This window comes from Manis pentadactyla, chromosome 10 (genome assembly GCF_030020395.1).
Source record: "Manis pentadactyla isolate mManPen7 chromosome 10, mManPen7.hap1, whole genome shotgun sequence".
Taxonomy (NCBI): Eukaryota; Metazoa; Chordata; class Mammalia; order Pholidota; family Manidae; genus Manis; species Manis pentadactyla.
Window position 1 is genome coordinate 102,737,575 of NC_080028.1, and position 24,249 is coordinate 102,761,823.

Here is a 24,249-nt window from a genome sequence, read left to right on the forward strand (position 1 = left end):
ACTGTGTGAAATCCTCTCAGTCTGGACTTAGGTTTGTGTGTGATCATCTGCTCGTTTAGTGTCTGATTCTCTTACCAGACCCTAAGCTCTTCCCACCAAGGCTGCCTTGCTCACCCTGAATGCCCAGTGCCTGAAGGGTTGCTAGTGCCCTAAATTGTTGGTGCTTGACTGAGTGAACAACCGACCCAGTCTGGAAGCCCGCTCTTCCCTCCACAGTCCTCAGGCCTGACAGGGTGCCCCCTCTCCACAGTGGAAGAGGGCCATGAGGGCCTCACGCACTTCCTGATGAACGAGGTCATCAAGCTGCAGCAGCAGATGAAGGCCAAGGACCTGCAGCGGTGCGAGCTGCTGGCCAAGTCACGGCAGCTGGAGGATGAGAAGAAGCAGCTGACGCTGACCCGGGTGGAGCTGCTGACCTTCCAGGAGCGGTACTACAAGATGAAGGAGGAGCGGGACAGCTACAACGACGAGCTGGTCAAGGTGAAGGACGACAACTACAACTTGGCCATGCGCTACGCCCAGCTCAGTGAAGAAAAGAACATGGCGGTCATGAGGAGCCGAGACCTCCAGCTCGAGGTGAGCACGGGGGACACGGGGCTACTAGGGCACAAGACCCTCATGTGCAAGCCTGGACAGGCGCGCACGGGCTGCCAGAGCCTCGCACCCAGCCAGGCAACCAGCAGGGGGGGACCTTCCCGAACCGCGCAGCCTAGCTACACTGTACGCGTGCACATGCCAACCCAGTGAGGCTTACCATGAGTTTGGAGCCCAGACACATGGACCATTGTTTCTCTTCTGCTCAGGGCCCAGACCACCATGTACGTGTGCAGATGTGTACACATGTGCCCTGTGGCATTTCCCGCCTGCTCAGGGCCCTGGGTCCACCATGCCCATGTGCCAGCATGCATGCATGTGCCCAGTGGGGTTTCCCTTCTGCTCAGGGCCCAGACGACCCAGTGGATGTGCAGATGTGTGCGCATGCACTCAGTGGCATTTCCCGCCTGCTCAGGGCCCTGGGTCCACTATGCGCATATGCAGACACACACACACAGGCCTTGCTCAAAGCCAGGTGAGGGGGAAGATGGGAGTACCCAGGGGCTCAGATGATGGCCCTCAGGAAAGCCAGCAAGGAGATGGGCATGAGATCCTTGAGGCCAGGACTCTGCCCAGCACAATTACATCCACAAAGCTCAGCGTGGCAGTAGGATAGTCAGTATACTTACCAAAGAATAATCCACTAGCCTAATGATTGATTCATTAATGAGTTTACCTCCAAAGTGGAGAAAGGGAAGGGAATTTGCCTAACTCATTCATTCCTTTTATTTATCAAGTGCTGCCATGCACCAGGCTCTTTTCCAGGGACACATAATTCAAGACCAAGGCCCTGCCATCATGGAGGTCACATTCTAATCAGAAAACAAATACATAAATGCCTCGTAGTAAATAAGTGCTATTAAGAGGGTGGAGGAAGGGTTGAGGACCGTAAATGAGGAGTGCTGTTAAATAGGATGGTCAGGACAGGTCTCTGAGAACAGAGATCTGAGGAAAGGAAGGGAACCAGCCATGCACACTTGGGAAGAGCAGAGAGCAAATGCAAAGGCCCCCAGCAGGAGACACGCTTGGTCTTTTTGAGAAACAGCAAGAGAACCAGTGGGCCTACAGCCAAATGAGCAAGTGGCACAGAGAGATGGCCAAGTTCCAGATCGTGGGGGATGGTAAGAACTTTGGAATTTATTCCAGTTGTGAGGGGAAGCTGCTGAAGGATTGAGAACTGATTTATATCTAGAAGGATAACTCTGGCTGCTGGGTGGAAAATAGACTGTCAGAATATTTATTAAGCAGCTGCTATGGGTAAGGCACAGTGCTAAGCACTGTGGGGGATGCAGGGATAAATAACCTGATTTCTGCTCAGGTCACTTAAAATTTAGTTGAAGCAGACAGATCAGTAAACAATCTAGGAGGCAATAGAGCATCTGTTAGGAACATCAGCTTTTAAATCCTGTTCGCTTGAGTTCATATCTGGCTTCTGTCTTTACCATTTAGTTGGTTCTTGGCCTCAGTTTCCTCATTTCTCAATGGCAACAGTGAAAACTCCTCTGCCCTAGGATTGCTGAGGCTCTGCACCCTCAGTCTGGCATAGCAGCTGGCCCAGTGAGCACCCCTAGTGCTGGCATTCGTGCCCCCCTGGATGGGGCTGGGGCTGGGCCAAGCCCAGCCCAGCAGGCACTTGGGTTGCTCTTCCAAGATGCTAAGGAGGGTTTTTGTTTTTGTTTTTGTTTCTCATGACCAGGAGGAGAGGTTTTTGTGTGTTTTACCTGGGATTTGGAGAAGCCAACCTGTGGTGGGGCTTAATCCATTTCTCTGCTAGGAATCTCTCCTGTATTATATTCCCCTGGAGATGAGTAGTAGTGAGAATGTGTGTCTGAAACTTGAAGGAACATCTGGCCAGCTGAATCCCTAGGTCATTTCTCAGTGCCAGGCTGCTGCCCTGTGTGTCTCTTCCTTCCTTCCCAGGCCATGGGGCGTGGCTGCAGTGTTCTCCTTGCTTCCTTGCTTAAGCCCCCCAGCTACCTGCCAGATCCCCTGAGACTGTTCTCCACATAAGCCTAGAATTGAACAGGGACACCCCTTGGTACCTTCCTTCCTTGAAACCCTTGGAAACAATCTTCTTGTTTAGGGTGTTTTGCCAAGGCCAGTTGGTTTGGGGAAGCAGACATGCTTAGTCACAAAGGTGTTAAGAAGTCTTCTCCGGGTCCGGTTCCGGATGCTCACCTCTTGAGGGCAAAGCTCAGCACATCTCCTGTTGTCCCATTTCCAGATATAGTAAAGTAACCGCCTCCTCCAAGAAGCCACTCTTTCTAGCCCTGAGTCTAGGCAGGTCCTTTAGGCCAGAAATCCTGTGAACTTGAGTCTGGGGGGGGTGGGGGGGTCTCACATTGGCCTTTTAGTGGTGGTACCATTTGCTCAAATAATACCTTGTGTGAGACCCACAAGGATAAGCCCTATGCAGACCCCCTGAGCTGCTGTGGGGAAGAAGAGGTGAGGGACGAGCCCAGGCCCCGTCTTCCTGGTTCTCTGTGCTTCCTCCTATAGCACTGCGGCTCTTCAGGGGAATCCTTGAGTTCTGAGGATCGCAGTTTGAACCTCATTATAAAGGACATTCAAATGGATAACACACCTCAGTTGGGTATCCTGTCATAATCTGTAACCTGTTCCACCACACAGAATTCCCTGAGGGAATTTCTAAGGGACAGGCGGCACGTTTAGGCCTGTTCTAAATTAACAAGTCAGGAATCTTCATCCACAAGGACATGGCGGCTTGTTTTCCTGGAAGAGGTTTCATTGAGCCCTCCTGGCACCCACTGGGAGGGGAAGGGGCACGAACACAGTGGTGCCAGAAGGTCGGTGGGAGCTGGAGAAGCACTGCCTTCTCCGGGCGCTTCCTGCCCACTGATTCTGCCCTCGGGGCCCTTGGCGTGTTTCAGATCGATCAGCTGAAACATCGGTTGAACAAGATGGAGGAGGAATGCAAGCTGGAGAGGAATCAGTCGCTGAAACTGAAGAACGACATCGAGAATCGGCCCAAGAAGGAGCAGGTTCTGGAGCTGGAGCGAGAGAATGAGATGCTCAAGACCAAAATCCAGGAGCTGCAGTCCATCATTCAGGTGTGGTGGGGCAGCAGCGGGGAGAGGGGCTGGGGAACAGCCCGGATGCTGGGTGCAGGTCCTGGAGCCACCACCTGTGACTGCAGCACCACAGGCAGTTATGCCTTCCCCAGGCCTCGGGAGAGCCGGGGCCACCACACCATCCACGTTGCAGAGACATGACATTGAGATAGTACTTGTGACAGGGTTTCCTTAATTGAAGCACTCCTTGGAAATCACCGGACACATAGAAATCGATGCCCTGGCACTGCAAGAACCGTACATCCAGGCAACCCAAGTGCCCTTAACAATTACAAAAAACTCAACTCTCAGCTCTGTGTGATTTGTTAAAATTTCAAGTCCCTCCCTGTATTTGTCAGCACAGAATCATGTGGAATTGGGGCACGTCCTAAAATACGCTTAGAGGGGAAGAAGACAAGGCGTCCCTCCCCTTCCTCCAGAATCACTCCCCCCAGGATTGGCTGCCTGGTATTTGAGGCTCTGATTCGGGCAGAGGATGCACCTGGCTTAATCGGAGCAGATTAATTGGTATTTCAGGGAAGCATCTAGAAGGCAGATCAGCCCTCTCTTTGTTGTCACCTGTGAAACATTTGGAGGAACAGAAAGCACTCCTCTTGGCTCTGATAAGAGCTAAGGCAGATCAATAGGTGTTGGATGTCCCTGTGCAGAAGTGCGTTTTATGCTTCCTTCCAGGTGATACAATTCTTAAAGAGTAAGCCGCTTAAGGACCCCAACAGACAGCGGCTCTTGCCTCTGCATCCCCAGCACAAACCTCCTGCTTTCTCAGTGTCTGTCCCTGGTTCTTTTGTCCCTCGCTTGCTGGGTGCACTTGCTTCCTGCCCCACTCCCCCAACACCCTTAAACCTTGCCCACCCGCCAGGCCGGGAAGCGCAGCCTACCTGACTCAGACAAGGCCATCCTGGACATCCTGGAGCATGACCGCAAGGAGGCCCTGGAGGACCGACAGGAGCTTGTCAACAAGATCTACAACCTGCAGGAGGAGGTCCGCCAGGCAGAGGAGCTGCGGGACAAGGTGAGAGCCCTGCGCGCTGTGGTGCAGCCCCACCCAGCTGTGCCCTGAGGCTGGTCTCCTCCTGTGCGCTTAGCAGGACCTCCTTGACCCTACACTCTTCGGGGACTAGGTCTGACCCCTGGTATACATGCCCTATGTGGGCCAGCTTCTCCCCTGCAGTTAGTAGCTAGCTATGGAAAGTGTCAGCAGAGTCCGTCTTCGCCTTCTGACTGAGGGCCGCAGGAGGGCACACACGATGTCCTTACTGGCCCCCACTGCCTTCCCTGGGACATAGGAGTCTGGAGCCAGTCTCAGTTAAGTGACTGTCCTGTTACCATCGTCCTTGTTAGTGAGATAGCTGACCCAGGAGGACGGGCCAGTAGGGAGGACAGGCCCACTCTGGCTAGCCAGCTGACAGGAAGGCACAGCTGCCAACCAGCTGCCGGCCCTGACCTGCGGATTGCCCAGAGTGCATTGATTCCTCCCTGTCACCGGCAGTACCTGGAAGAGAAGGAAGACCTGGAGCTGAAGTGCTCGACGCTGGGGAAGGACTGTGAAATGTACAAGCACCGCATGAACACCGTCATGCTGCAGCTGGAGGAGGTGGAGCGGGAGCGGGACCAGGTACAGCCTTGGGGGCAGCCGATGCCGTCAGAGTGCCGGATTGCACGGCAGGCCTGCCCTCAGCCGCCGGGGCCCAGTGGGATGCTTTGCCCAGTGTAACGTCATGAACTGCACGGGAGTTACTCATGAAGCCGTCTTTCCCATTTCCATCCCAAAGATGAATTCTGTCCCAAAAAGCTTTCAGAATTCACAGGCAGGCATTTGAGTATCAGGGAGGCCCGAGCTGGACTGCCCCATGGATCATACAGCACAGCACGGTCCTTGAGTGGGTGGGCTCTAGCGTAGGACACACATGTCAGGTCTTGTCATGCATCAGGTGGGTGACTGCAGGCCAGCTGCCACCCTCCGGGAGCCCCACCATCCTCATTTGTGACATGGGAATAGCAGCCCTGCTCACTATTAGCTCACTAGTAGCTCACGGGGCTGGGAAGGGGGCTCTAAGAGGTATAGATCAGTTGTTGGCACCGCGCCTGGCTCATAGTAGGGCTGGGCCAATGGCAGCCATGACTGAAACACCCAAGAGCAGGAGCCCATGTGGCTGACACCTGGGTTGGGATGTGGGTGTGGACAGAGACCACGTCCTGGCTCTGATTTGGTTTGGTTGGGGCAAAGAACCAGAGCGGCCTCGTCCTCCTTCCCGGCAGGCCTTCCACTCCCGGGATGAAGCGCAGACTCAGTACTCACAGTGCTTGATCGAAAAGGACAAGTACAGGAAACAGATCCGTGAGCTGGAGGAGAAGAACGACGAGATGAGGATCGAGATGGTCAGGCGGGAAGCCTGCATCGTCAACCTGGAGAGCAAGCTCCGGCGCCTGTCCAAGGACAGCGGCAGCCTGGACCAGGTGGGGCTCGGCAGGCGTGTCCCCCACCCTGAAGCCGGGTGCTCTCCCGGCGCCGGCCAGTGTCTGAGCAGGGTCACCACCTCCCATGTAGCAGCTCTTCCTACATTTGAAGCCAGAAGGACACCTTTCTCTACCACACCCAGAATAACCCATGCCCTTGAACCTTCTGTGGGTTGAAGGTAGAAATGCAGGATAAAATCCTGGCTTGGCCACTGCTAGTTGGGTGATCTCAGACCAGCCACTTCACCACGAAGCTTCAGCTGCCTCTCAGTTGACCACCCGGCCATTAGCCTCCCACTGGGGTTCCCACCACCATCCAGTGGTCACTGGGTTTAAGATACCCTGCTCCCATTAAAGTCCCTATGCCTCTGAGATCATTTATGGGCAGCATGAAGCTCAGAGTACATGTCACAGCAGGCAGGGCCCCAGGACTCAAGCATGAGTGAATGCTGCCCTCGCAGCAGATGACACTCATTGTGTCCATAGGTACAGCACTGTCACACACAAGTTCTGGGCTAAGTGCCTTCTCTGCATGGTCTCATTTAACCCAAGAACTGTCCTGCCAGGAAGGCATGTGTACTGTCCGATTGGCCAAGGAAGTCAGCCAGACAGCAGCTGAGGAATTTGCCATAGGGCACCGCTGGTCAGTTCCACCCCTCCCCTCAGAGGACCCACATCTAGCACTGAAGGCAAATCCAGGCACTTAACATTTCAGCGGTGCTGTCAGTTATGAGTTGAAGGTGTGCTGTGGGGCCCGGGGAGGTGGCCTCCTCTCTCCTGGGGTTTCAGGGACGACGTCCTACAGAACTCGTGATTGCTCAGGACCACCGCTTGGCAAGCTGCCCCCCACGTCACCTGGCCAAGTTCTGGCCCCTCTGTTCTTGGCTGAAACGTCACTTCCTCGGCTAGGCCTTTGCTGTTCCCCATAATGGAAGCCAGGAGCCTCTGTGCTATGCCCTCCACCTTTCAAGCATGAGCCACAGTTTGTAATTATGCAGAAGCTCCATGAAGGCCCCCCTGACTGTCCCACACCTAGCACAGTGCCAGGCATGGGGTAGACCGTCGGGAATACCCTCTGAGTGTGTGAACTCAAATGGCACCTGCTGGGATTCGGGAAGGTGGGTGGTACCCCAGCATGAGCAAGGCCTGGGGGCTGATACACCTGACAGCTCTGTCATCCGTGGAGCGGGTGGTGGGGGACAGGATACATTGCTGTGGGGGCAACACAGGGGGCAAGTGGCCTGTGGGCTGCGGGCCTCTGTTGTTAGTGACCCTGGGACCTTGCTGGATTTGGGGCAGGGAAGGAAGAGAGCTTTAGGTTTGGGGGCAGCATAGCATGAGAGTGTTGTATGATTTGCAGGGTCAATCGGAAGTGACTTAGCGCCCCTGCCCCTCAGTGTCAGACAGCGGGGATAAGCACTCAGTTTTATACCCGGCAGTTATTGTTAGCCTGTGGTTTAGCGGTAGTTCTTCTGTTTGTAGCTCAGGCACGGGGATGGGGCCAGACCAGCCAGGAGGCAGTGCTACCACTGTGGTCGGGGACCGGGAGGCCTTTGGGTAGAGCTGAGCTGGAGTGGCAGGTGGCACCTGGGTGGGCGCAGAAGGCAGAGCGGTGTCCCAGCTGCAGACTCAGGTGCCCGGGGAGTGACGGCCTTATTCAGAGCTGCCTCACTGGCTGCTGGCTGCTCCCCACACTCCATCACCGGCACCGGCTTCCATTTGCCTCCAGAGTCTGCCCAGGAACCTGCCCGTGACCATCATCTCTCAGAACTTCGGGGATGGCAGCCCCAGGACCAACGGCCAGGAAGCTGATGACTCTTCAACCTCGGAGGAGTCGCCAGAAGACAGCAGATACTTCCTGCCCTACCACCCGCCCAAGCGCAGGATGAACCTGAAGGGCATCCAGGTACCTGCGTGCAGAGGGGCCGTCAGCGGGCCATTGGGGGACTGGGGGTCCAGGAGCCCCCAGCAGGCGGCTGAGGACATGGCCATGCACGGTGCCAGTGCAGGTCTTGGACCCCAGATGTGGCTCCACCTGTTTCAGCCCAGAGAGTGCAAGTGACACCAGCTCACACTTCTCCTCATTTGTTTTCCCCCATTTTCTGATCTTGCAAATGTAACAGAAGATAGAAAATGATAGGACTGTTATTTCCCAATTCAGTGTTTTATTCAACAGATTGGTAGTGTGTGTGTCGCGTGTCCGTTGATGTCAGTGGCCTGCACAGTCACCGTCTGGGCGTGACCCGGGCTCTGCTCTGTGTCTGGTGCAGTCAGTGTGCACAGCTGAATCTGGCGAGAAATGAATGAGTGACACAACCTCACACCAGGGGCTGTGACCGCCAGGGCCTGCTGCCTCTGCTGTTGCCCCCTGACCACACGCACACATGCACACACACACACGTACACACACATGCACACAGACGCACGCACACACGGAGCTAGGAACCAGGGAGCATGCTGGAGGGTGACCAGGAACTGCCAGCACTCATGCCCAGGGAGGCTGGGCCAGCCGCCCAAACACCTCGTCCTTCCCTGGAAGTCCCCCTGCGTCATGTCCTGGTCCCACACTCCCTCACCCCCCATGCTCCGCTGCCCTTTGCTTCAGCACCCACCCCAGGGAGCCGCCCGCACCAGCCGCTGCCTGGGGCCTATGGAGCAGTGGTGAGGGGTGGCACGGGCTTGCCTCTGCTCGTTTTTCCCCCTCACCTGGGGACATGTGGCTTGGGCTGCTCCAGTGTGTGCTCTGTCTTTCCTATCCCGCCTTCAGCTGCAGAGGGCCAAGTCCCCAATCAGCCTGAAGCGGGCCTCAGACTTCCAAGGTGAGTGAGACGCCAGACCCCCTCCTGTGTGTCAGTCTGTCTTTCCATCCGTCTGTCTCTCCCATGTGGCGATCAGTCCTGTGCGGTAAGCCTGGGCTAGGCCTCAGGCTCAGGGTGGCGGGTGTCCAGATTGTGATTAGCATTCCTTGTCATGGGAGAGGGCAGAGCTGTGACCGCAGAAGCCTCCGTGTCTGTGGTTCCCTCCACCCCAGCCATCCCCATGGGTCCATCCAGAGTCCCTGATGTTTCAGCTGAACTTGACGTTTCCACTCCTGACTTGTGGGGTGGGGGGGTCTGCCTGCCCATCCTCCCTGGGCCCAGCTGGTGCACAAGACCAGGTTCCCTGATGGGCCCTCCCGTTGGATGGGGAAATGAGGGAGCAAACCCCGGCAGGAGGAGCCCCCCAGGTGGGGCAGCTCCCTGTGCTCAGTGCTGGCACACGCCCTCAGTTCCCTTCTCCCTCCTCTTCCCTCTGCCTCTCCTGCCCCTTCTGGGTGAGGACAGGACGGAGCCATGAAGAAGACGGCCTGGACGCCAGCCCCAGCTCCGCCCGATCCCTGCCCATCACCAGCTCCTTCTCCAAGATGGTGAGCTGCGGTCCCCACTGCCACTCCCCCTTCCAGCCCAAAACCTGGTCCCCAGGCCCCCAGCTTCGTGTGCCTCGGCAGGCTACCGCCCTGTGTCCTCTCCAGGCCGGGTCTGTGAGCAGCACAACCCCTGTGGGGCTGTAGCTAGGCCCTCCCAATGTTTATTTAAAGATGTCTCCATGGCTTCACGATGTATTTACACCTTCTTCCTGCCTCCTTTCCCAATTTAACACTTGGTGGGAGGAAAGGACTGTCCTCCCAGGAGCCACAGAGAACTGCACAGGCAGTGGCTGGAAAATGCTGCAGCCTCATAGCCCTGGGCAGCTCCGGAGGGGAGGCGGGTGGGGCCCACAGGCAGCTGGAGCTGCAGACCAGGCAGGGTCCCAGCCACCACCCAGTGTCACTCCCTGCAGGCAGGCAGGCAGCTGATGGTGTGGGATTAGATTCTGATCCCGAGGGGAAGCCCTGGGAAGCTTGTCAGCTCAGCTTCCAAAATCAGGCCATGGGGGAGGCAGAGATTTAATAACGAATGACTCCAGTCTGATTGCTCCTCTGGGAGGCAAAAATCCAAGGCTCTCATCTAAGACAGCCCTTGCCAGGACCCAGCAGGCCTCATCGGCTCCCGTTGCTGCCACCATCCCCAGGCCCACAGGCCTTCCTCTTGTCCAGAGCAGGTGTTCCAGGCAGGCACAGCCCAGGGCATCAAACTCAGTATATGTGGGCTATAGGGCACACCTTGGCTGGTGAGCCCCAGCTGATTGCCGCCCACATCCTCTCTGCCCCCCGCCTGAGGCAGGCAGATGTGCCAGCAGATGTGAGCCAAGCTCAGCACTGTGGCCACCCCAGGCTGTGCACACACCTTCTCTGGGCAAGGTTGCTGCTAAGGACCAGCTTGCTGATCCACAGTGCTGGCTGCTTCTGAGTTAAATTTAGTCCCCATAATACAATATCTATGCCAGTGTGGGCACGAGCACATGAGCACCTGGCTCCCTGTAATGCGCATGCGTGTGTGTTTTTGAAGCAACCCCATCGGAGCCGTTCCAGCATCATGTCCATCACTGCCGAGCCCCCAGGAAATGACTCCATCGTCAGACGCTATAAGGAAGATGCACCTCATCGGAGGTGGGTGACAGGTGGCAGGAGGAGGCGAGACATTCGCCTGGCGCCTGTGTGTGCCACTGTCCACTTACTAACTCCGTCCTTGAGGCAACCTTGAAAGGTAGGCAGGATGTGCCCATTCTACAGATGAGGCAGAGGCTCAGAGAAGGCAAATGGCTTTCCCAGGGTCTCCCATCTAGCTATCAAGTGACAAACCCTGCGTCACTGCTCCAGGCTGCCTAGAAACCAGGTTCCCTTCTGGGGTCATCAGAAGAGTGGCAGACCCTGTGAGTGGCCTCCCCACTCCTGCTTTCTCTCCCCCTTCCTCGCGTCTTGGGAACCATTAGTGTCCCCACTAGGAAAACCCCAGAAGCCTCCCCATCCCTTACCACCACAGCCTCGAGAGCACCCCCACACACGTGCTCCTCTCCACCCCCACCCCTACCCCCACCCCGTGTCTTGCAGCACAATTGAAGAGGACAATGACAGCAGTGGATTCGACGCCTTAGACCTTGACGGTAGGTGCCGGGCTGATGTGAAAGGCATTAGAGTCCAGCGGCTGCCTGCTATCCAGGGAGAGCAGGGCCACATCACCCATGCCCTGACCATCTAGCAGGGCCCACCTGTGATGGAGCCCTGCCAATAGTAGGCCCTTGAGACGTGTGTGGCTTGGATTCAGAGAGAGCAGTGCTGGCTGGCTGAACAAGAAGATAGGCCCCTGTCCCTGGAGCTGCCTGTCCTTGCCCTCTGATTGTAGCCAGCACTGTGGGAGGGCCTGGCCAGGGACCCGACACTCAGCAACTGTTTGCAGATAAAGAAACAGAGCTTTGTTCACAGGGAGACCTCCTCGGGCATCCACATATTGAGCCGTTATCAGCCTGAATTAGATGAGCAGGAGGAATGGGGAGGGGAGATTGGAATGAAGGGGGGAGGCAATTACGGTCATGTCTTCTCCCCTGGAACTGGAGGTGTGGGGCAGGCAAGGAGACTGACGGTTTGTGGCAGTCCTGAAATGGCCCCATGTTAGTACTGTTCTCATGGAGGGGACGTTCCCCCAGCCAAGAACAGGCTGTGCAGAGAACCGGAAAGGAGGGCTCCGTCTCCAGGGAGGAGGAGGGATGCATCGCACCAGCCATGGGTTCAGTTCAGCCCAGCAGACATGGAGCCCCCACACTGTGTCAGGCCTTGTGCTAGATGCTTGGGACACAGACCCTTCCCCAAGCTCTTGCCTTGGCAGATGCCGTGGTGGTGGGGCCATGCATGCCCCAGTGGGAAGGCAGTGCAGGTGTTCAGATTGGATCATCTGACTGCAGGGGCAGGGGACAGGAGCAGAAAGGGACCAGAAGGCCTCTCGGCGATGGCTTGGTGCCTCGGGACTGGCTGAGTGAAGAGCACAGAAGCTGGCTCACAGTCCTCAGGGTGTGGCCTGCCAGCCCCCTTGTTCCAGGGCTCCCCCAACCCTGCCTCCACCCCTCACCGGCTCAGGCCACCAGCAGATAAAATGAAAGATTAGTGGCTCTCCTTAATTGGGGACCATCAGAAGCCATCATGTGTTAAAGAGAGGTTAGCACTTAATAGAGGCTGGGTAATGAGAGGAATTGAAGGAGCTTGGAAAGGAGAACTGGAAAGAGAATTCTGGGCAGCAGTCCAAAGCATTTTGCAGCATCAGACACATTCCCTTTGTTATCAGCCCAGAGCATGGCTTGCCGATCCTCAGTCCCAGCAGCCCAAGCTGTGTGGAGTTGGTGCCTTCCCTCCCCACCCCCTAGGCCCTCAGGGTCATGCTAAGCCCTCCCAAGGAGCTTCTGTACTCGCTGCAGACCCTGCTCACCCAGCCCTGTGACAGTCCCATAGGCCGAGTGCTGGTAGATGATGGAGAGACCTGAGGTGGCCCCAGAATGAAAATATGGACCCCAATGCAAAAGCAGAACCAGTGCCTGCTAAGAGCCCCTTTTCCACATACAAAAAAAGGAATCTTAAAGCCCAAGTAGGGGCAAGGTGTTCCACTAGGCGGCCTCCTGGAAGCGGAGCAGTGGCCCTGCTGTTGAGGCTGTGAGGACACAGCCTTCTGCCCCAGGGCCCCCAGGACCCGCGGGTCCCGAGGCAGCCACCCTGTTTGCCTCCCCTTCTCCAGGCTTCCTTGCCCAGGAGGAGACTTTCCCAGGAGGCAGGCAGGAAGGAACGGGCCACCGGCCCGGGCCAACCCCCTCCACCACTGCAGCCAGCCCGGGGACCACTGTCCCTGCTCTCCAGCCGCTCCTGGGTCCTCACGGGCTGCTCACTCCCTTGCAGAGGACAGTCACGAGCGCTACTCCTTCGGACCCCCCTCCATCCACTCCTCCTCCTCCTCCCACCAGTCCGAGGGCCTGGACGCCTACGACCTGGAGCAGGTCAACCTCATGTTTAGGAAGTTCTCTCTAGAAAGGTACCGTGGTCATGGGAGTGGGGCAGGGATGGGGTAAAGGCCACTCACCCCCAGAGCCCCCAGAAAGGGGACCAAAGGGGACTATCCATGTCATTTGTATTCACCTAAAATCAGAGTCTGGGAGTCACAGTGTCCCAAAGTCAGAAATCACTTCCCCTGACCCTTGATCAGGCCCAGAGAGGAAGGAGCTTTCCCAGGGCCTTGCAGCATGGTGGAGGCAAGGAAGCGGGACTGCAGGGTCCATCCAGCCCCCAGGCCCCACCTGTGACAGGCCGGAGCCCAGTGGCCATGCCCACAGTGCACCCAGCCTGGCCACCCCCCGAGTGACCTCAGGTCCCGCAGTGGCCACTGCTGCCGGCCAGGAGAGTGACTCAGCTTCTCCTCTGGCTTTAGGGCAGGGGCCGCTGCGCACTCTTCACCTAAGGTGGCTGCTATTGCAACTCCCTGGGTGTCTACACCCTGGGTCCCACCCTCTGGCCTGTCCTGGTAGAAGTGCCTGGATTACGGCTGCCTAACCACTGTTTGCTTTCCTGCGCAGACCCTTCCGGCCGTCTGTCACGTCCGTGGGGCACGTGCGGGGTCCCAGTGTCTCAGTACAGCATGCGACGCTGAGCGGCGACAGCCTCATCTCCCAGCTAACCCTGCTCGGGGGCAACGCACGTGGGAGCTTCATCCACGCGGTTCAGCCAGGCTCCCTGGCTGAGAAGGCAGGCCTCCACGAGGGCCACCAGCTGCTGCTGGTGAGGGGCTGGGGGCTGAGGGAGGCGGCTGCCCAGCCTGCATGACACCAGGGGCTCTCCCTGTGTTTCCTCTGCACCCCTGCCGGGAGAGGACAAAACCCCACCCCCAAGCCTTGCATTAGGCTACAAATCCCGAGCAGGACGAGGGGGTTGGAAGGAGGCAGGGCTGTCGGCTCTTCATCAGAAGCCCTTCTCCCCCAGCTCCAACTAGAAAACCTTGTATTTCTGAAGCCCGTGCACGGCACATGTGCACACACACACCAGCACACACATGCTCCAGTGGTAGACCAGAGGCAGATGAGCCTGCTTAGGTGGGGTGCTGCCTTCCCTCCACAATGCCAAGCCAGCCACTATTCAGGGAGAGATGCTTTTACTCCCTGCGGCCCAGCCTGCCCGTGGACCCTGAGAACAATATGTCTTTGATATCTAGCTAGAAGGCTGCATCAAAGGCGAGAGGCAGAGTGTCCCCTTGGACACATGCACGAAGGAGGAGGCGCACTGGACCATCCACAGGTGCAGCGGCCCCATCACATTGCACTACAAAGCCAACCAGGAAGGTGAGGCCACCAGACTCGCCTGCACTCGGTGCGGCCAGCAGGACCGCACACCGGGTGCACCCTGGACAGGCGTCCTCCACTTGCCCTCCTGTTCAGCAGGAGGAATACGCGGGTCCACCCAGCTGGGAGAGTCTGATGGGGCACATACGGGGAGGGCAGAAGATCGTGACCACATGTGCACATGCCGCCCTGGTACCCCTCGGGCCGCCCACCAGCTCACGGTGGAGATGGCTTGCTCGGCCACAAGCAGACTGCCAGACCTGGCAGGGACGCCCAACCGTCGGCTACGTCCCTGCAGGCCTGGCTCGCCCTGCTCCCTGCCAGACTGAAGCGCACTTCCTCCCACAGGCTTCCTGGCCCTGATGCGGGCAGGGACTTCGGGGTAGCTGCTCCTGTACCAGCAGGTCTTTTGAGCCACATCTTGAGCAGACCAGGCCCTTGCTGTGTTATTCCCAGCTCCAGGACAGCCAGGCCACCCCTCTTGCCATCCGACCCCAGCAGCTTGCCCATCGTGTGTCTCTTTCTCAGCCAAGACTCATGGGCATGAGCTCTGCACTTGTCCCCCATTTCCCAAGGTCTGAGTTCTCATTCCCACCTTTGGGTTTTTCCTGCATGGTTATCTCTGCAGCTGGATCTTATTTTTAACCATCAGGGCTCATGAATGTTTCAACAGAGCATAAATAGCCACTTTCTCTCTACCCGTTCCCCAGTACTGCCTGCTCCCCTGTCCTCTATCCCAGCAGTGCCTGGTCGGTGCAGGTGATAGTGATGCTCTGTCCCCAAACACAGGGCCCAGCCTCCTCCTGGCAGGGGGCAGGCTTCTCCTCCCTCCCAGGCCTGGCTTTTCAGCCCAGCAGAAAGTCTCTGGGTTGACCCCTGCCCACTGGCCAAAGTGTCATAGCACATCATGTGAACAGCGCCCCCCAGAGGTGTGCAGCCGAGCCCTGCAGTCTGGGGGGGTCACAAAGAAAGGTTCCCTCTAGGAGGGTCCCCCCATAGGGCCTTCCCTCCTAGGGGGCAGAGAGCTCAGGTAGTGACTGCTGTTCACCCCAGCCAGGTGGGTGGAAAGCACCATCAGAAATCCCCCAATTGATTCTCTGTGAACATTGATCAGACAGCCCACCAGCTCCTGCCCCCGCCACCCGGCGTGTGTGGTGTGCACGCTCAGTGGGCTATTTCTGGGCCTGGCTGTTAGGACTGGTGTTACACTGCTCTGCATGTGGGGCCACTTAGGATTTATATCATGGATTTGCATCACAGACATTCTCTTTGCTACATTTATTGTTTCCATGGTTTATGTACTGCTTCCTTCCAAAGGGATTTGTAAAACTCCACACTTGAGGGAGATGTTAAATGCTGTGAAAACAACACAGACCATAGCCCTTACCATTTTGGAAAACCACTTGGCAGTATCTACGAAAGCCAAATATATATGACCTCACAGTTCCACTTCTGTGAATATGAGAGAAATGAGTACAGGTGGCCACCAAAGATATGCATGAGAATGTTCTTAACAGAGGTGTCCCTAAGATGCCTGAACTGGAAACAGCACAGGTGTGCATGCAGGAGAAAGGGTGAATCAATGTCGTGCGGAATACAATACAGCAATGGAAAGGAATCCCGGGCCTAGACTGCAGCGCTGCACACAGATCTCACAAACATACTGCTAAGCCACAGAAGCCAGACATGGGAGAGCACTGCTGTTTGCCTCCACTTACGTGAAGTGAGGCACAGCCTGTCTGTGCTGATAGAGTCAGGCTAGCTGACCCGTGAAGGGCAGTGACAGGGTCTGGGTGGTAGTTGCCCGGGTGTATATGTTTGTGAAGAGACATCAAGCTGCAGGTTAAGAGTTATGCAGTTTATTGTACATGTTATGTATCAATTCAAGGAAGACAGATAAGCATGTAATGGTAGACAAGGCACAGAGCTTATAGCAGAGATCCTAGATTTGTTGCTTGTTGGCGTAGAGTTTAGCCCTGAGTCTTGGCAGCCAAAACAGAGGGAAACCTATAAATGGCGTAGCTACTCATTCATCAGGGAGGGCAGACGTTTCCCAGCCACAAACTCCAAAAGGAACTGTCACGTGGGAGCATTATCTGGGGTTAGTGGTGGGTGAATCTGCTCCAGGAGGCGTCTCGGCCACAGAGGCCCTTTGCCGGCAGACGATGGTGCCTGTTCTGCCTCCCGCCCTGCCACAGGGTACCAGAAGCTGCTGAAGGACATGGAGGAGGGCCTGATCACATCAGGGGACTCGTTCTACATCCGGCTGAACCTGAACATCTCTAGCCAGCTGGACGCCTGCTCCATGTCCCTGAGGTGCGACGACGTCGTGCACGTCCGTGACACCATGTACCAGGACAGGCATGAGTGGCTGTGTGCGCGGGTCGACCCATTCACAGACCATGACCTGGACATGGGCACCATACCCAGCTATAGCCGGTGAGGCCAGGACCTGGGCACGGCTGGGGGGCTGTGCAGCTCAGCCAAGGGGCTCACCAGGGAGCTCCCACCTGTTGAGCAGTGAGGCCCCATCCCCCCACCCCTTGCCCAGCCTGCCAGGGATGCCATTGCTCTCTTATATCTCAGAGTGCTCTCTTTGTCACTACCAGGCAGCTTGGCACTCGATTTTATGCTGCCTTGCATTCGCTCGTCATTCCTTCCATAGGCCACCTCCCTTGTACCCATAACCCCAGGGCGGTAACCCAGCGGTGGCCCCCCAGGGCTGAGCATCAGCGCCACCCAACCCCAGTTTATGGACCAGGTGTCCCTGAGGCATCCTCGGGCTCTGCTGCTCAGGCCAGCCCTGTGAGGGCAGCGTCAGTAGACCCAATTTACAGATGAGGAAACGAGTCTCAGAATAAGCGACTTTGCCAAGGCAGCACAGTGAGTCAGCGCTGGAGGCAGGATGGCACGATTTGAGCACCCCTGGGGTCTGCCCAGCGCCTGAGGCCCTGCCCTCCCTTCTCACCTCCGCAGAGCCCAGCAGCTCCTCCTGGTCAAGCTGCAGCGTCTGATGCACAGGGGCAGCCGGGAGGAAGCGGACACCGCCCACCACACCCTGAGGGCACTCCGGGTAGGTCATCCACAGCCCTGCCAGCCTCGGACCGCCGCCGGGGCCTTTCTGGAGGGGTAACAAATGGGAGCCACTAATCTCACTGGGACTGTGGATCAGAGGGGACTTGGTTCCTCAGGCATGAGGCACCCCCTTCAGGTGCAGCCCTGCCCCATGATCCCCGCTGCTGGGGCACAGGCCTCTCCACTGCCAGTTCTGTTCTGTTGGGCCAAGTCTCAGGGCTCCTTTTACCCTTCCGAGCTTGGTCCCCATCTGGAAGTCCTGATGCCAGAATGGGCATAGAGGGAGCCTGGGGGCACGCCTCCAGTTCTCAGCGTCAGTGTGCTCACCGTCCTGCCAAACCCAGCGGGTCTGACTGACTGATAACTGACTTCAGAACACGCTGCAGCCCGAAGAACCGCTTTCCACCAGTGACCCCCGGGGCAGTCCCCGCCTCTCGCGAGCAAGTTTCCTCTTCGGCCAGCTCCTTCAGGTAAGCTGTGCGGGATACCTCCTGACTTGTCACTGGCGTTCCTGCGGCTCTGCCATCTCCCTGCAAAGAAGGAGGGAAGACTGTATCAAAATAGCCATGCCTTCTGTTTGTACAGCACTCGCGGCCTTTCACAGTGCCTTGCATCTCCCTTCCCATTTTATCCTCCCAGTGGTGAGTCAGTAGATAGTCTTCGTTCCTGTTTGAAATAAACATCACTTTCATAAAAGATTCTAGGAAATTTATGGCTAACAGAAACCTAAACAACTTAGCTGTTCAAGTATTAATAGAAAAATCAGAAACAGTGATTCAGGAGAGGGAAAAAATTTCCTGGTATCTAGGTCAGTGTAATTCCTCAGATTGAGTGTTAAATTTATCTCTGAGCATCCCAGCAGCCACGGAAAAAAGGGAAACTCTACAGATTCCCTAAATCATATGTGACTATAGAAACAATTTAGCTCTTTTGGCCAAAAGAATTTTTCCCTTGTACTTCATTCTAAAAGGATTTTTTTGGGGGGGGCATGGATCATTACATATGGAAATCGAATAGCATGGTGGGTGATACCTTCAGAAATGATTTCATAATCATATATTCAGACATGAAATCTTATCTTAAGAAATGATTTCACATAAGTGCAGAAGCATTCTGTGTGGCCATTTCCCCTTACCAGTTGACAAGAGTGAGGGAATAATGTACAGATGTGGCCTCCCAAGGATATTCCTATGTCAGTATTGTGCTGGTCAGGCCCCAGGGGAGCTAGTGTGTCACTCCACTGCTCCATCCTATGTTGGAAAACACAAGAAGCCCAGGAAATGGCTAATGGTTTGACCCCAAAACCCAGGTAGACACAGACAGGTAGCAGAATGGTAGTTGGGGGGTGGAAGGGAAATAGGGGAGGTCTAGGCTGTCCTGGAGACAGGACCATGTGAGACCATACATTGCCCACATATCATGCAAAGAGGCCAAACCCTTGGACATCTGGGTGACTCACCCCAGTAACAGTTAACAGCAGAGCCAGACAGATCCCAGCTCCTGTAGTCCCTCCCTTCAGAAGGAGAGCATGGAGAAACTCATGGAACATGGTGGGGACCTAGGGTCTGTGCCCACCACCGCGATGTCCCTTTCCACCCTCCAGAACTCAACTCTGAGATGTAGGCAGGAACAGGCCCTCCCACAGACTTGGGGAAACCGAGGCAGGGTACAGAGGGCAGTGTTGCAGGAGATGAAGTTATCCTGCACACAGACACCAGGCAGTCTGTGACCTGTCCTGCCTGTGGGGGCTCCTGGCTAGGGCCCTAACACAGCTGGGCACTCCTGGTCCCACAGTGCCCATGGAAGCTGCACCCGCTGCTTCCCCAGAAAGCACGTGGGATTGCTGGAGGGCCTCGGAACCAGACCTGGCAGGCTTTGTGCCTGGTGGGAGAAGAGCGAGTAGGCATTTGTTCACCTGCCTACCAATGACACCCCAAATGGCTAAAGGACCCCACAACCTGCCCAGTGTCTCCTGTGTTTATGGGGAAGTGACTGACCCAGGGGCAGAGCTGGGATCTGAGCAGAGGTCCCCTGAGCCAGGTTGAGGGGGCTTTGCCCAGTTAAAAGCAAAGGCCCACCCTCTGTCCTCCAGTTCGTCAGCAGGTCTGAGAACAAGTACAAGCGGATGAACAGCAACGAGCGAGTCCGCATCGTCTCGGGCAGCCCTCTTGGGAGCCTGGCCCGGTCCTCGCTGGATGCCACCAAGTTCTTGACTGAGAAGCAGGAAGGTATGGCACTGACAGCCTGGCCCTTTCCTGTGTCCTGCGGGCCTGGGGGCCTCGGGTCTGAGTGGGCCACATGGGTGCCCCAAGTTAGGCTGAAACATCTGCTCCCTCAAAGGGGGTTCGATCTTGGGCAGAACTCCCAGGGGGGCCTGCCTGACCTTGGCTGGGAGGATCACACGGCCTCCGGGGTGGCGACCCCCAAGGTCACCCCCACTAACACTTGCTGTGGTTGGTTTGAGCCCAGACACCCATGTTAATTGAAGCTGTTTTCTGCAAGGTGTTTACTTACTTATTTCCCCACCGAGTGCCTCTTGCCATTTACCAAGCCGGCAGGGGGCTGCCGGGTGCACAGTCCCCTGTGGAAGGCCCCGCTGACGGCAGGTCGGCCCCACTCCTTGGGCCAGACAGGCCCCTCTAGCACTGACTGGCCCTCTAGTCAGGGGGCTGGGCTCCTCTCCGGGCTGCCCCTTCAGATCGCCAGCTCAGGGGACAAGGTGAGGAACAAGCTGCTGGATTTGGGGGAAGCAGTTCCTCAAGTTGCCTGGGGTTCAATTTAACAGACCACCATGTGGGGGCCCCTCCTTGAGAGCTCCGCGCCCTCCAGAATGATTGGTGTGTTGGTTACGCTCTTCTGGTCTGCCTTCCGCCACCCCGGCCCCTCCTGGCATGCGGCCACCAGGAGGCCGGTCTGTCTGCCATGCCCAGCATCACAGCGAGACTCTAAGAGCAGGGCCCTCCGTGCCCACACCCAGGCCAGGCACACAGGAGTCACAGCCAGCCCTTTCTGTCCCCTCCCAGAGCTGGACCCTGAGAGTGAGCTGGGCAAGAACCTCAGCCTGATCCCCTACAGCCTGGTGCATGCCGTCCGCTGTGAGCGCCGCCGGCCCGTGCTCTTCACGCCCACCATGCTGGCCAAGGCACTGGTCCAGAAGCTGCTCAACTCGGGCGGCGCAATGGAGTTCACCATGTGCAAGCCAGGTAGGCATGCCCCATACCGTCCACCTCCATCACGTCACGTCAGGGGGCCACAGAGCAGATAGTGTGTAACACTTCCTTCTGGCCCATGTGGGCAGGGCGGAGGGTCTGTGGTCTGCATTCCCATGCTGGGCCTCTCCAAATTCACTGTGGCCCTGGAGCAGGGACTGCAAGCTTCCCGTCCCCACTTTACACTGAGGGTGACAGCACGAAGGTTGTAGTTGTCACCCTGCAGGTCGGAGGCAAGCCGCCCCTTCTCTTGGGGCCTCCGCATCCTCACGTGAGGCTAGGGGATGTGACAGTGCCCCCCACACACAGAGCATGGAGCCCCAGTCCTGGCTGTGCCCTAGAGGCATCCCCAGCATTGTCTGTATCTAAAACTGGTTGTCCAAGACCACCCCAGATCAACTAAATGTCAGGTGTTCAGGGACTTTTTTTAGTTATGGTAAAAATAAATATATAACATAAAATTTGCCATTTTAACCATTTTTAAGTGTCCAGTACAGGGGCATTAAGTACATTCAGACTGTTGTTCAGCATCCCCACCATCATCTCCAGAACTTTCCATCTTCCCAAACTGACACTCCGTCCTCATTAAACACTCCCTCCCTCCCCCTGCCCCAGCCCCTGGCCCCCACGGTCCCCTTTCTGTCTCTGAATGTGACTCTTCCAAGGACCTCCTGGGAGTGGAATCACACACAGAGTTTATCCTTCTGTGGCTGGCTTATTGGTTCAGCATCAGGTCCTCAAGGTTCACCCATGTTGGAGCAGGGGTCAGGCTCGCCTTCCTTTTCATGGCTCAATAATATTCCAGCGTGTGGATGGACCTCATTTTGTTTATCCATTCATTCGTGGATGGACATGTGGGTTCCTTCCACTTTGGGCTGTTGTGAATAAGGCTGCTATGAACATGGTGGGGCAAATACCTCTTTGAGTCCCTCATTTGAATTCTTTGGGGTTAGACCCAGAAGCAGATTGCTAGATGGCGTGGTAATTATATGTTTTATTTTTCTGAATTCTAAACTGCCACACTCTTACCCAGTGGCTGCACCACTTTACAGCCCCACCAGCACACACAGGGTTCCAGTTTCCCCCTGTCCTTGGCAACACTTGTGACTTTCTGTTTTTTTTCTACAATAGCATTCCTAATGGATGTGAAGTAGAGGTGTGAAGGTTTTAAATCAGCCTTTTGAGGTACAGTGTACATACACCAAGGCCCCGTTTCAGGTGTGCAGTTGAATGGGTTTGGACAAATGTTCACCCCCTGCAGCCACAGCCACAGGTGGGCAGCAGAATCCTGCGTCTAGCCAAGGCTCCTCGCGCCCCTAACGGACACGTCCCTCCCTCCAACCCCTGCTCCAGCACTGTTGATCTGCTTCCTGTCACCCATTAGTTTGCATTTCTAGAATTTTCTGGAAATGGAATTATGCAGTGTGGAATCGTTTGTACGGGGCCCCTTTTGGAATCCATCACACTGTTGCTCCCTCCTTCCACTACTGAACAAGTCCCTGTGCAGACGTATCCATCAGGAGTGGTTTGTGCAGAGCCCCCGACCCCCCAGCGACTGTCATGTGTGGTTGGGACTAAGAACCAGCGGTGTGAAGCATTCAAAATGGTCCCTGGCCCAGATGAGGACCCCATAAATGATGGCTTCTGCAGGGTGCTTGCCTTTACCGGCAAGCCCTAACTTTGGGTGCAGACGTTCCCGAGCAGGAGCAGGGCCTTCCTCTGAGGGCTGGCTCCGAGGCTCCTGTGGAGAGTGGGAGGCCGCACCCAGAGACCCTCCTCCCAGAGGTTAGGCATCTACAGCCCCCGTCCAGGAGGAGGCCTCAGAAGAGGGTGTGATTGGAAAGATCATGTTCTTGGAGGCAAGTGGTCCTCAGTTCAGGGTCTACCCCTGCCTACCCCCACCCTTGGCAGTTCAATTTGGGGCAAGTTGTCAACTACTCTGTTTGCTCACCTGCAAAACCAGAGTAATGGCAGCCACTTCATGCACAGGTCGGGGGCTTGTGAGCGAGCAAAGGCCACCCTGGGGCTGCACAGCAAGGGTTCCAGTTCTGGTGCCCCAGGTGGAGCAGGCAGGGCACAGGCACAGCACCCACCTTTCTCAACAGGCCTGCATGCCTCCACAGCTCTCCCAGAACCTTCCAAGGGTGTGCACCCCCGTGCCCTTCTGCCTGAGCCCCAGGGAGCCACACACACCCTCCAGGGACAGGCTTAGAGAGAAGAACCTCACTTCCACCTGAGGCCCTGAGCATTTTCCAGCTGATGCCCTAAGCCCTTGGTAAAAAGCCTGATTTGGAAATCCCACTCAGCCTCACTGACGTCTGCAGATGTGCCCACCTTCCCCTTGGTGTGTTCTCAGCCAGGTGGCATAGCACTGCCAGGGCAGGAGATGGAGGTGTCCTCCCCACCAGAGACACCTGGGGCTCCTCCTGTGCTTACTCCCCCAGATCCCTCCCAGCTCATATCCATTGCACACTTCCACTGAAGCTGGGGGCTGATGTGGCCCCCCGGCCAGCCTGGGCCTCAGTGGGGAACTCCAGGCCTGGACTGACTCCAGCCGCCTCCTCTCACAGGCGGAGAACCCAAGGCCAAGAGGTTACAGAAATGTTCAGGGTCCTCCAGCAAGTGAGTGGGCCCTCTAGTATGTACCTCCTCCTCCAGGAAGCCTGCCTGTCCCCATCCCCAGCACCTCCTCAGCACTCCCGTGGTCAGTAGCCCATCACTATACCTATTACCATTTTATAATTTTCTATGGCCCGTGTTCTCCTCCCCAGCTAGGCTGTAGGTCCTCAAGTACAACAGTTGTGTTTTTATCCAATTTTTATTCTTGATTCCTGCCCCTTAGTAGGTTTTCAGTAAAGGTTTTGTTATTAAATAAGTGCACAGGTGCATAGTGGATGGGTAGATGCGTGGGTAACTGGTGAGTGGGTGGGTGGATGGATGGAAGGAAGGTCAGGCGGGTGGGTAGATGGAGAGATGAGTGGAGGAGAAAATCCCCCGTGTAGGCAACTCACCAGTCTTGCACCCAGGGCCTCAGCTGCTTTGCCAGTGAGACTGCTGAGGGGCCAGACCACAAGTGACTGCCGACCAGCTCCTCCGTGTGCCACGGGGAGTGTAAGCACCTCTTCCGTGGGCTGCTGCTGGGAGTGAGCTCCGCACTGCCCCTGGGAAGCCTCACAGTCTAGTGAAGGAGATGGGCTCGTTAAATGTGGTCAGAAGGCGTGAGACATGGTGTTGTGCTGAGCCCAGAGGAGTGAGACGAAGCCTGGATGGGACAGTCAACCCCAGACCACCTCCTGCCGCCCTCAGGACCTGCCCCTCTCTCTACAGATGTTGTCACAAGAGACGAGTTCCTCAGAAAGCAGAAGACAGAGACCGTCATCTACTCCCGAGAGAAGAACCCCAACACTTTCGAATGCATCGTTCCTGCCAACATCGAGGCTGTGGCGGCCAAGGTGAGGGAGGCTGGGAGGCTGATGGAGCCTGCCACCCGGTGATCTTCCCGAGGCCCCAGGCGAGGACAGACCCTCCCACTCCTTGCCCTCTGGCCTGCCCCATAGCCACACTCTCCACGCCTTTGCTCGGGCTCTGACCCTCAT

At 56.5% G+C, this 24,249-nt stretch overlaps 1 protein-coding gene across 5 annotated transcripts in view; it reads left to right on the top strand.

Annotated features, from left to right (window-relative positions):
• CARD11 (caspase recruitment domain family member 11) overlaps positions 1-24,249 on the top strand; it is a 100,945-nt gene that overhangs the window by 71,751 nt on the left and 4,945 nt on the right. For all 5 annotated transcript variants that reach the window (XM_036933042.2, XM_036933039.2, XM_036933038.2 and 2 more), the window contains 19 exons: positions 251-576; positions 3,486-3,665; positions 4,546-4,698; positions 5,176-5,301; positions 5,946-6,143; positions 7,873-8,049; positions 8,911-8,962; positions 9,467-9,549; positions 10,571-10,671; positions 11,113-11,165; positions 12,940-13,072; positions 13,611-13,812; positions 14,243-14,369; positions 16,568-16,808; positions 17,346-17,442; positions 17,819-17,914; positions 19,537-19,672; positions 20,468-20,647; positions 23,981-24,105. In XM_036933042.2, the coding sequence (XP_036788937.1) occupies positions 251-576; positions 3,486-3,665; positions 4,546-4,698; positions 5,176-5,301; positions 5,946-6,143; positions 7,873-8,049; positions 8,911-8,962; positions 9,467-9,549; positions 10,571-10,671; positions 11,113-11,165; positions 12,940-13,072; positions 13,611-13,812; positions 14,243-14,369; positions 16,568-16,808; positions 17,346-17,442; positions 17,819-17,914; positions 19,537-19,672; positions 20,468-20,647; positions 23,981-24,105 (2,786 nt within the window). The remainder of the gene's footprint in view (positions 1-250; positions 577-3,485; positions 3,666-4,545; positions 4,699-5,175; positions 5,302-5,945; positions 6,144-7,872; positions 8,050-8,910; positions 8,963-9,466; positions 9,550-10,570; positions 10,672-11,112; positions 11,166-12,939; positions 13,073-13,610; positions 13,813-14,242; positions 14,370-16,567; positions 16,809-17,345; positions 17,443-17,818; positions 17,915-19,536; positions 19,673-20,467; positions 20,648-23,980; positions 24,106-24,249) is intronic.